General features: G+C 38.5%; 1 protein-coding gene across 1 annotated transcript in view; it reads right to left on the minus strand.

Annotated features, from left to right (window-relative positions):
* Positions 1–5,860, minus strand: part of NEP (neutral endopeptidase) — a gene marked incomplete in the record, with an annotated part of 58,342 nt that extends 52,482 nt beyond the window's left edge. The window contains 3 exon segments of the mRNA NM_001204663.1: positions 924–990; positions 1,022–1,096; positions 5,784–5,860. Coding sequence (NP_001191592.1) covers positions 924–981 — 58 coding nt within the window.
* Between the last annotated feature and the right edge of the window lie 6,335 nt (positions 5,861–12,195).

Consider the following 12,195-nt stretch of genomic DNA (forward strand, 5'->3'; position numbering starts at 1 on the left):
ACTAAAATAAGAAATTTAGGTGTGGTGCTAGATCAAGATTTGTCAATGAAATACCATGTATCCAATCTTTGTAAAAATCTATATATCCAGCTGAAGAAAATAGGGAGCATTAGAAAATATCTATCTGTTGGTGTCACCAAAACTTTAATAACATCACTTATATTGTCAAGGATTGGTTATTGCAATTCCTTACTGGCTGGTGTACCGGATGAACAGTTACAACAACTACAAAGAGTACAAAATATTGCTGCCAAAACAATTACTAAAAAACTAAAGCATGATCATGTGACTCCTATTTTAAAAGCATTACACTGGCTCCCAGTGAAAGAGCGTATCATATATAAAAATCTGTTTAACTTGCTACAAGTGCTTAAATGATTTATCACCGGACTATCTAAAACAGCTTTTAACACCCTATGTGCCTCTTAGAACGCTCAGATCATCAAGTGACAAAACAACCCTTGTTAAGCCTAAAATAAATTACAAATCATATGGCCAACGCTCTTATTCATATTTTGCCCCACTTGTTTGGAATAGGCTTCCAAAAACTATCAGAGAAGCAGAAAATCTAGAAATTTTTAAGAAGAAACTAAAATAATTTATATTTTCATCATATTTCGATTAGACAGAATGCATCCAAGCTGTAGATCGTTGTGAGTTTGTATGTGCGTGTGTGCATAATATGTACGTATGTGTATATGTGAGTATGTATGTGTGTGTGGTGCGTGCGTGAGTGAATATGTGTTTGCATGAGTATGTAACACTATGTACCTTTAAAATTGATTTGTAAATCCATTATATGTATCATGTTAAGCGCATAGAGCATTGCATAAGTGTATATGCGCTATATAAATGCAATCCATTATTCATTATTATTATTATCTAATCTTATCCTACTCGTATCTTATCTTTTCTTATCTTACGTGATGTCGTTCTCTGAAACTGCAAACGTTGTATGTCGAGTGGGATCTCCGGGGCCATCACTGGCGTATGCTTTGTTGTCTCCGCCGTTCATTCCGCTGGCTGATGTCCTTCTAGCTCTTCACGCAAGTTTCACAGATGAACTGATGAGTTACTCCAGCCCAAGGTTTGAAATCTAGGGAAGAAAATGGGAGCTCTTCAGTCTGAGACAGTGCGTTTGTCGTTCGTGCCAGACAGGGTAGACTACCTCGCTTGTGACCGGGTTTGTGCAGGTAGATAATTTTGGCGAGATGTTAAGGGACGGGGTATTGCTAGACAGAGTTTCCAGGTTTTTTTTTCCTACCCAGAGCACATGGAGCAATCGTTCACTTAATATTTTTTTATAAAGACAAAACAAATCGGATTTTCCATTTGAATGTTGCGTATACATTAAACGACTTCCATTGTACCTGAACATTGATGAGGAGCAGACACGAGTTTGCGCTTACATAATGCAATACAGGCATTCTAGCCACAGCGTCCTTAAATTACGATGATCTTAGGTAAGCCACTTTTATCGCAAAGGAAATAAAAACAAAAATTCATTAAAAAAAAAAAAAAACCGACCGTCTTCTGTTCGAAACAGTTATGTGTAAGATTGGCCAGTTGGCAAAATTTAAGTTAAATCTTGATTTTTGGCCTTGATATTGAACTATTCTCCTTTGTCCTAAAAAAAACTAGCGTGCTCGCTTTAATTATTGGGCGGCTAATTCCCCGCTCACACAAAAAGCATTTCCATGTGCCACACGACTGCGAAGCGTGACGTCACTTAGCAGTGATGAGAGACAAAAGGGAGTAACTTGCTTTACTTACTTACTCGCAACCGTGCGAAGATGTACGATTATGCATGTGTACGCGAAGCTTAACTTCGTGCGCAGAGGAAGTGAGTTTTTTCTGAAGTAGGATTCTCTTTTATTAAGTCTCGCCGTTTCCTGACATTCGTCTTGGTAAATATAATCATGATTGATCAGATAGAAGCATTTGACCTTATGCAATTGCAAGCACCGTAAAGAAACGTACCTAAAAATCGCTTACAACACATTGCAATCAATAAATAAACATAATAAGTGTAGTCATACGGTTTTGTTAAAAAACTTTATGTCTGGCATGGGGCTCCTTGTTTCTCTACACGTGACTTCAGCAATTCCTTCACAATATTACACGCGTTTTTTAATTACTTTTTTAATAGTTTCATTAATTAAGAAGAAAATTATTTTATATCCCACAATTTATGTTACAAGACTTCTCAAGGACAAGGATGGCTTTACGGCAATATAGAAAATTCGTCTTGCAAAACTTACTTTTTATCTACACATATTATGCCTAATTCCCACAATTAGTATTGCATCAAAGGAACAACACTTTAGAACTTTGAGTGTACAATGAGCCAAGAGGAAATTGAATAATCTATTAATCATGCTTTATCTAGGTAACAAGCCAAAACATATTTGATAGATTAAGTTATTATTCTTTACCTTTTACAAAAGGAATATTCAGAAACAGTAACTTATCGATTGAATTTTGCCCACTTGGTGCCTATTATATTTACTGACGATGTTGAAATTGAAAAAAATATAATTTTAGAAAATAGTGTAGAATATTGAGTCTACCTACTTGCTGAAGTCACTCATTCATAAGTAGCGTACGTGTATGTCATGTGAGAGATGACCACTTCTTTATAAAGGTGTAAAACTCTGCAAAGTTCACTTAACTCTAATAATATGCCATAACTGCTTTTCTTTGATCTGAAGAAAATGTTCTCATTAAAACATGCCTTTCTGTGATATCAACGCTTTTGTGTTTAGTTTCTTTTTCTCACCTTTCACAGACCGCTAGCTCTTTGTGTAATTGGGAGAGCAAACACATATGTATTGAATTTGATTTCAAGCGGTGTTCGGATTTTCTTTGACCTTTCTTCCCCTTAAAGGTTTTTTTTTCAGGCCGGTACCTTAAGAGACGTGTCCATTCTATTTTCAGAGCGTTGAATTTGAAAGTTTGTACTGTCTTTTCAGACATTCCCAAGCATCTCCTCGAGCCTTGTGAAAGCATGCCGTTTCTTTAGAATCTCCTCCCAACATGCACATTCATGTTTGCTTTTCCATACCTTACCTGTGCATGCTTTGCATAATGCATGAAATCGTTCGTTAAAGCTTGGGTACATGAGTGCGTCCTTATTTCCTCTTTTTTTCAAAGTTGATTCAGTCTTTAGTGTTAACATAGATGCCAATGGCAATATAATTGTCTTTTTAAAATTCGGACCGAGCGGAAAGCCTTACGGCAAGACACATGTGCCATCATTATTATAATGTATCCTCAAAAGGGTCTTCATCATCATGAGGTGCTAAATCTGAATCAAACATCGACGATCACGATTCGCCATTCACCTCCCTGCTCATATTCTCTATAAAAACTAAGACATGTCCTGCTTTTTCACCGTCACCCATCTATTACGGTTTCCAGGGGTGTTACCCTGGGCCTGTCCCTACATCGTTTGCCTTCTATTGTCCCAGTTAGAGCAAAATATTCCAGGCATTTATGTCGACTTAAGGATCCGCCAAATGCTACATTTGTCTTTCCTAGTTGTTGTTTTTTAAAATTTGTAAGCAACTAAAGTGGCCTTTTAAAACAGTATTAACTAGTTTGATTCACTTTTCCCTATAAGATATTTGTTCAGAAATTTTGAACCAAAGAAATTCTGAAATCATTCCAAATCACTTTGGACATAAATACAAAGTGATAACATTAGCAAAGTGAAAATATTTTATCCAAACAACACTTTAAAACACATGCTTATCATTTATTGCAAGATCATTAACAATTTTTTAATAATTAATGTTAGGCCCGCAGACAGGGGCATACATTTCTTCAAATCTATTTCCCCATAATCCAAAAAGTGTGGCATATAAAGTTTCAAGTTGATGTTAGGAGCCAAAGACATGGTGCATCAAAATGTCGTTCACATTGTTCTGTGTGACCAGAATTGATTGCAGTCTGGCATTAGGGTAAGGAGCAAAAGCCCGTGCCTTCATTGCTGGATCGATAGCAGCAGAAGCAGAAAACTAATATTGATGAATTTATCATATTCATGCATGATTAAACACTTTTCAATGTTTCCAAAGTGCCCAATTCCGATTTCTTATTGAGGGCTCTAAGTGGAGCTGCTCTTATTTTCCTACTTTTCATTTTTTAAATTGTTTTTTCCTACCAACAAGAGACGCCTGGCGTCTGTGGTGTAAGGGATAGGTCTTTCATCATCGCACACAGAGGACTTGAGTTCGATTCCGGATTCTGGAAGTTATACTGTCGGGTATCTCTTATCCGCTCAAGAAAAGATTCAAATCAAGATCTGTGGCACTTGACTGCGCTGATATTTGGCTTGTTAATTTTTTTTAAAACTGAAAGAGTAATGCAAATTAGAATTTTGATTTCAAATGACCGCAAACTCTCTAATGGCAGCAAGGCGTTGAGAATATAGAAAAAGGCATGAGTCCTGTTCTTTCAGGACTTATGTATAAATACTATGTAACTCAATCTGATAGCCTGCTGTCTGGACTCTGGGACTCGATGAAATGATTACATGACAAAGAATGAATAAATCATTCAAGATGCAGTAAGATTCGAACCTCAAACTTTTGAAAGACGGATCAAGGGCACAGGCTACTGTGATACAGAAGTACCCAAAAGAGCATTCTCTTACCTCCATTTATCGTTTATTTCCTTCGGGTCTCTCAAAGTCTGAACACTCTATAAGTATGTGACTGCTAGTACATTTGGCCTGGCATCCGATACAAAAATGCGTCTCATCTCCCTACCAGAGGTATTTCATTTATGAACCAGAGATGGACATGTATGTCAAAAGCGCAGTCTCAATTTGAATGTTATATTGCTGACAAACAATTAATATACAATGTAACCCACTCCTGTTCAGAGCGATGCGCTTGTACTAGTGCTGTTTTTACATTTAATTTTTAAAAAAAATGAAATTTTAGTTTTGTTATTTTCAACAAAAAAGTTAAAAATTTTTACAAATATATAAAAACAATAAGATGAAAAAATAAGTTAAAATAAAATAAAACGGAGTGAAAAAATATCAAACCATTTATTGTTACAAAAAGATCTATTTTATTGTGAACACTTTTTTGTGCACGATTAAAAAACTAGAATCTGCATAAACCACTCCCTGGAATTTATTTTAAAAAATCAGTATTTACTTAGGAATTTACAAGAATACAGCAAACATGTGTTTTCAAAATACCGACCTGTTGAGACAAAGTGATACAAGTCATTGTGCAACAGGGAATCAATATTTGATGATTGAGTAGGTGTTTCGTAATGAATTTTTGACAGTTCTATAAGGGGTTTGATTTTGTACGTATTACTTAAGACATCTTGAGTTTTAAAGTGAACGTGCTTGGTTTACAATATTTGAATGTAGGTGTTTATGTTTATGCTTCGGTTATTGTTTATTGCATTTTTTGTCCAAAAAATGGGAATGGCTCATTGCTGTATTATCTATTTGCTTTGTGCTTATCAAAACATATTTGTGCCAAAAAATGGGTTAAGTGAGGGAAGCTTGGGTGGGGTTGGGGATGTTCTAGTGGGTAAAGTTTTTAATTGAACAAAGTAAAACATCAAAGCGAAATCAAGTATTTAAAACATACACACACCAAACCCAGAAATATAACGACATACAAATAAGAGATCCAACACAATTTTTTAAAAATCTCCGTTAAAAAAAAGCAAAGCCAAAAGGTTCAAATCTTTTCTGTGACATTAACATCGTCCGAGTCTGCGTAGCGCGTGTTTTCATACAAACTTCTTACCTTCTCCTGAGGCGCCCCGTCTCAGAACTCGCAAGGAGTGAAAGGTGTAGCTCTCCGCGCTCTCAAGGCCTAACTGTGCAGCTCTCCCGCGTCATACACTTTTCCGGGGTGGAGAAGGAGTGTCTCTCGACAGGAAACCCGCAATTCTGGGCATGACCCTCGTGACAAAATAATTCGCTCCACTGCACAGACATGGTTTTACATAATATTAGCTCTATGACAAAAAATCTCTGGGCTCGGAAAATTTACATAGAGGAATGAGAACGAGACTAAAACCTCATTTCACGGGTTAAAAAGAAGAAGAAAGTATACCCACAGTGATATACTTTGATTTTCCTACCCCGCAGGTTCATTGATTCATTTATTCATTCTGCCATAACACCCTTTTCTTTTGCCCTTATCCATTTTACGCTCATACCTCAGACTAGATATTCTTCTTTTTAGCGGAGGCAGAGTAGACAACTTAGAGTATGCGGAAACATCTTCTGACAAAAATATTTATAAAATATAAATCTAGGTAAGGGTGGAGAATTTCAAAATGGGCAGGGGGTGAGGGGGTGTAAATTGCTTGCACTAATATCAACATAATGTTAATTAAGATCATTTTGCAGGTGGCCAGCTTTTCTGGCCAAAGAGGACTTAAAGGGATACACCATCACAGCAAAAGAATTGATATACTCATTTAGAATGACTATCCTAAGCGGGAATCTGATTTGTGTGCCCTACTCGATAGAATTTTAATTTTTTTTATGTAAGAGGAGGACTCCCGCGACTTTACCTATGAGGGTCAACCCAGGTCGACAGGACAACCACCATGTAAACAGACAAATGATATTAGAGTCAATTTTAAAAAATCTCCCTAAAATGGAATTTATCAAACAGCTTCTCTTTGGGACTGGTTGAGAGCATATCTTCTTTTCTTTTTCTTTTTGGCAAGTGTTTTACGGCGCTCGCAACTGCATAAGGTCATAAGAGAGAGCGGGACATTTTCAGTTGGTAGGACATTCTAATGTTGCCCGGGTGGCGCCGAAGCCTACTCTTATCGATTTTTAGACAACCAAGGCATCTTAAACTTGCGCAACCTGCACACATGACATCCAAGATTTTTGTTCACCCTTGTCCGAGAAGGCTAGGAGTAGATCTTTCCTACCAGAAGATCAGGGGTGTGGCTGAAAGACAGCAGTAAGAAGGAGCCAATGAGAAGCAGTGGAAAGGCTTCAGAAAGAGTCAGGAGCCCGGAGGAGGGGGCAAAGTAAGGAGGTGAGGGGGTGGGGGCAGAAATTGGTGACGAAAGTAGATAACAGAACATTACCAGAGAGCAGGCAAGGAGGTGAAAGGAGACAATTTTAGAGAAGAAAATGTTTCGATCACTACCCGGATTCGAACACGGGACCTTTGAATGAGAGGCGAACACCTTAGCGTCTAGGCCACGAGAGCCCCCACAGCATATCTGCTACACCACCAATGCTGATGTGTCAGAGAGCACGTATTCCACCTGTTATAACCCGCATAATTATAGCGGTCGGCCATGGCCTTGCCTCCAGTACTCCATACTGTATGAAACTCGCTTTGTGGGGACGGCAGGGTGGGGGCTTTTACCTATTTGTTTCTGGGTCGGTAAAAGTAAACTTTAACCTCCCTCCACCCTTAGTGCGCACTTCCGAGGTCGCTAAACTCCGTGGAATCTATTTGGGTTTCAAAGACGTCAAGCGCACATGACTCTTTGAACTTATTCTAAGAATGAGTGATCGAAATTTACATTTACCACCAATTGTTCAGTGAGGACAACTTGCAATTAAACCTGGATTCTTTTAAGCAATCAACATTATGGCATTAGGCCTTAATTTAAATAATAGTCACTGATACTATTCTGTGAATCCTATCGAGTGAGTGTTATCCCCAAATTTTAATCATTACCTCATATTATTACTGTTGTCCCGCAGGGAAGAACAGATTGTAGTGTTCACACTCAGTTTTTCCTGCTTTTTAGTATTCTGTTCGTTAATTGCGATTGCGCTCATTGCCCTGTTTTGAACTTCAAACAGTTTCGACACATTATCTTTTCCTTGTAGCCGTCGCAATACTGGGTTTGAGTTATTACTACATATCCGAATATACCTGAATGTTTATGAACTTTGTTCCAACTGTCAGATTTTTGGCATACTGTTAAAGAGATTGTTTCAACACAAAACGTTTCGTTTAGAGAAGCAAATACAAGAATTCTTGTTTGTTTCTAATGTTTCACTCCTCTTGAAAATGTGAACTTTAGAATACGAAGGAACCGTGCGGCACTGTTCATATCTTTAACAATTATTGAATAGTGCTCATATCTACATTGACTAGTAACATTCGAAATCAGGACTTCTGCTTCGAATACAATATAGCCTATACCGTCAACTTAAAAACCTCTACTGCCAATTTTATTGAAATAAAATTCAAACGCTTTCGAGGGTCATGGCACGACAAATAATGATTAAAGAATTGTTTTCCTAACTGTACTCATCCAAGAACACTCAGAACACACATACATGCACAGAGAATCAATACCCGTATATTCTCCTTCATTTATATAAATTTCTTGGCATCATCAGATCAACTCAGAACCAGATACGTGATTAGTTTTCCCCAATAATCTATAGCTGAAAAGAGCTAGAATAAATTAGGCATTTTTTAGCCCCTCACCAACCTTCCCCTACCCCCTCCCCACACACCCCGTACTCCCCCACCCTTCCCCTGCGCGTTGATGGCTGTCTATAGTCGCACTGGCCTGGTGCCCCTTTTCTAATAATTGAGGAAGTAGAACACAGAGTAGAAGACTGTCGCCCCACCCCCTCCCCACCTTTGCTCCTGATGTTTATCTACGCGGGTGTTTATAACACCTTTCCATCCTCTTTCACCTGGCGCTATCCATCTCATAAACACGCCTTATACCTTTGTTTCTTGTTTTGTTAAGAAGGCCCTCAGAGCTCAAGGTAGATAAGGTTAAACTTTAAAAAAAATTCTGCGCAGAGGAATGGAAAGTAAAACTGTAGCAGAGGCGGCGGCTGGGGTGCATATGGGTGCTGTGGAATCTATGTTTTACTTTCACTTAGTTTGTGTAAAAACATTCGGGATTTTTTTACCTTTCAAAAGGAGGGCGCTGGTGTTGAGAGATAAGGTACAGGTATCGTGTTGGGTGTTGTCTTTGAACCTTGTGTTTTGTAAATCTCGAGTTACATCCTTCAGTTACTTGACATTGAGGGTAAAAAGGGGGCAGCGTATATAATTAAAGATATGGGATAAGAAAACTGCACAAGAGGACGAATGGGAATTGAGGAGTTGAACACTGGTGTAGAAGGAAGAAAGGGCACAGAGAAGAAGAACATTGGGTCCGTCGGTGCCAATTTCTCGCCGTCTCCATCGACCCCCAGTCGCTAATCATGTCTGTTTATGCCTTTCACTTCCAGGCTGGTAAAAGCTTTCTCATGTTGGAATAAAAGTGGAGTAAGCTCTCCTTCTTCATTTCCATTTCAAAGAAAATTTCAAAACAAAAAAACCTCCTCGAACGTGGGGGATTATTAATCATCATATTCTTGAAAAAAGTTGAGTGGACGAAAAAATCAAATTAAAATTTATTCCAGCGAGACATATTTATAAGACACTGAAAAAAAACAAGCCAAGAGTCGGTCACCATCCTACAGGTACCGTTGAGTACAGCTAGGTTACATTGCGCAAAGAAAACAAAAGCAAAAGCAAAGTAATATAATGTGAGATTGGCCGATAGTCTTGTGTTGTTTCTTCCTTGTTTCTGTCAAACGCCTATGGTCCATATTTCTATACCATATTTTCTGTGTTCCTTACTCTATAGTATAACCTCTAATCTTTGGCGCACATATGACATCTCTATTTGTATCAAAAGTGCCAGTAAACATTTACTAAAATTAAACTAACTTCTTTTAAAATGAGAGCAAAAACGAAACAAAAGAAGGAACACCCCTCTCCCCGTCAAAAAAACAACAACCAAAAAACACGAAGTCTCAAACAAAACTGAAAGTTCATCCTTAGTTCAAAATGTCTCAACTTTGATACGACTACTGTGTTTACTGGGGTGTGAAACTACCCCCCCCCCTCCTCCCTTTTCCCCCTTACCTAAAAGGGGTACTTTCTTTTGTATGCAATGACATACATTCTCCGGTTCACTAATGATTCATGTATTGGCATATTATGTGCCTCGACGCGGTGGAATCAGGCTCTCGTCAGTTTTTTTGACGTGCAGAGCTATTGGTTTCATCCTAGAGCTTGTTCGTTTGTCTTGCTTTTGATGAAAAAAAATCAATTTATCTTGAATATAAGTTGAAATATTTGCGAATGAAGGAGGTGAGAGTCACCTGGTTTCAGAGGTAAGATTAGTAAGAAAATGGCAGCTAAAGATTAGTTATTTCCTTAGCATGCGAGTGCGTGGAAACTGAAAATGTGTACTTTTTGTGCCTTTGATCAACGTTTTTCAGTAAAATCCACACTGAAATGTGTTTTTTAATGGTAATGAAAGGTGTAAAGAACCCCCCCCCCCCCTAAAAAAAAAAAAATTCTATAAAAATCCACAAACCAGAAAAATGCTAATTTCTTCACTTCGATTATTTTGACGATCGCCTGATTTCACCACGATGCCTCACATATTATTAAACACCCACCCCGACTTGCCACAACACGGTTTGGTAATAAAAAAAATACAAAGTCACAAAAATTGTAGCTGTATTTTTAACTCAGACACAGATAGCAATTCGACTACAGCCGCTCCCACCCCCACCCCGCCTTCAACAGCTTTTTTGGAGTAAACATCTCTAATGATAGGGATAAAATAATATTTCTCTGTACCCCTGTCTGTCTCTTTCTCTGCACTTCTCTCTCTCTCTTTTTCTCTCTCCCTCTTGCTCTCCCTCTTGCTCTCTCTCTCTCTCTCTCTCTCTCTCTCTCTCTCTCTCTTTCTCTCTCTCTCTCTCAGTCTCTCTCTGTCTCTCGTTCTTGCTATGTCTCTCACTCTCTATGTGTTTCTCTCTGTCTCTCGCTCTCTCTTTATATCTCTCACTCTCTCTCTCTCTATTGCTCTCTCTCTTTCTCTGCATCTCTCTATTGCTCTCTCTCTTTCTCTGCATATTTATATATTTATATATATAATGTATATTTATATATATAATGTATATTTATATATATATATATATATATATATATATATATATATTTGTATCAGAAATATATAGGTATATTATTTATATTTATAAATTATATTTATATATATATATATATTATATAATATATCACTCTCTCTCAGCTCTTTGTCGCTGTCTGTCTCTCATTCTCTATCTCTGTCTCTCACTCTCTATGTGTCTCTGTTTTTCTCTCTCCCTCTCTCTCTTCCTCTCTCTCTCTCTCTCTCTCTCTCTCTCTCTCTCTCTCTCTCTCTCTCTCAATATGTATATATAATGTTTGTTGTTGTTGTTTTTTCCGGGGGTGGGGGAGGCGGGGTTGAGAGAGAAAGGGTTTTACCGCATTCGCAACTGCACTACAAAGTCATATGAGCGCTCACGACACATTAAACATTTTCGGTTTGGTAGGAATTTAAAATTTTGCCTTGTTGGCGGCCGAAGCCTACTCTCACCGGTTTTTAGGACCACCAAGGGATCTTTAACATGCCAAACCTGTACTCTTGGCCTCCGAGATTTTTCGCCTTTATCCAAAATGGCAATGTGTTAGATCTTACCTACCAGAAGATTAGGAGGGTGTAGCTGAACGACAGCTGAAAGAAGGAGACAAGGAGCAGCAGTAGAAAGGCTGTAAAAAGATACAGGAGTCCAGAAGGAGGGGGACAAAGGGGTGGGAAAGGGTAGAGGACAGAAAGTGGAAACGAAAGCAGACGACAGAAAATGGTTAGAGAGCAGGAAAGGAGGTAACAGGACACAATTTTGAGGAACAAAATTTTCCGTCGCTGTCAGTTTCGAACCTGGGACCTATTGAATGACAAGAGAACGCTGTAACATAGAGATCACCATAACCTTCTTCCTTCCATCTCTGTGTCATTTCTTCTGTTAATATGTGTGTGTCTCTCTCTCTCTCTCTCTCTCTCTCTCTCTCTCTCTCTCTCTCTCTCTCTCTCTCTCTCTCTCTCTCTCTCTCTCTCTTCTTCTTCTTTTGTCACTCCCGGACTCTCTCACTCTCCTTCTTTCTTTCTCACTCTCGCTATTCTCCTTTCACACTCTCTCTATTTCCGTTCCTTCTCTGTCTTTCTTTCAAAGTCTCTTTCTATCTCTTCCCTCCCCCCCTCTCTCACTCTCAGTCTCTCTGTCTGTCTGTCTCTCTCTCTTTCTCTCTCTCTCCCTCTCTCTCTCTGGCGCACACACTCTCTCTCACACACACATACACATACACCCACCCCCCC

The sequence above is a fragment of the Aplysia californica genome, unplaced genomic scaffold, assembly GCF_000002075.1.
Source record: "Aplysia californica isolate F4 #8 unplaced genomic scaffold, AplCal3.0 scaffold00076, whole genome shotgun sequence".
Taxonomy (NCBI): Eukaryota; Metazoa; Mollusca; class Gastropoda; order Aplysiida; family Aplysiidae; genus Aplysia; species Aplysia californica.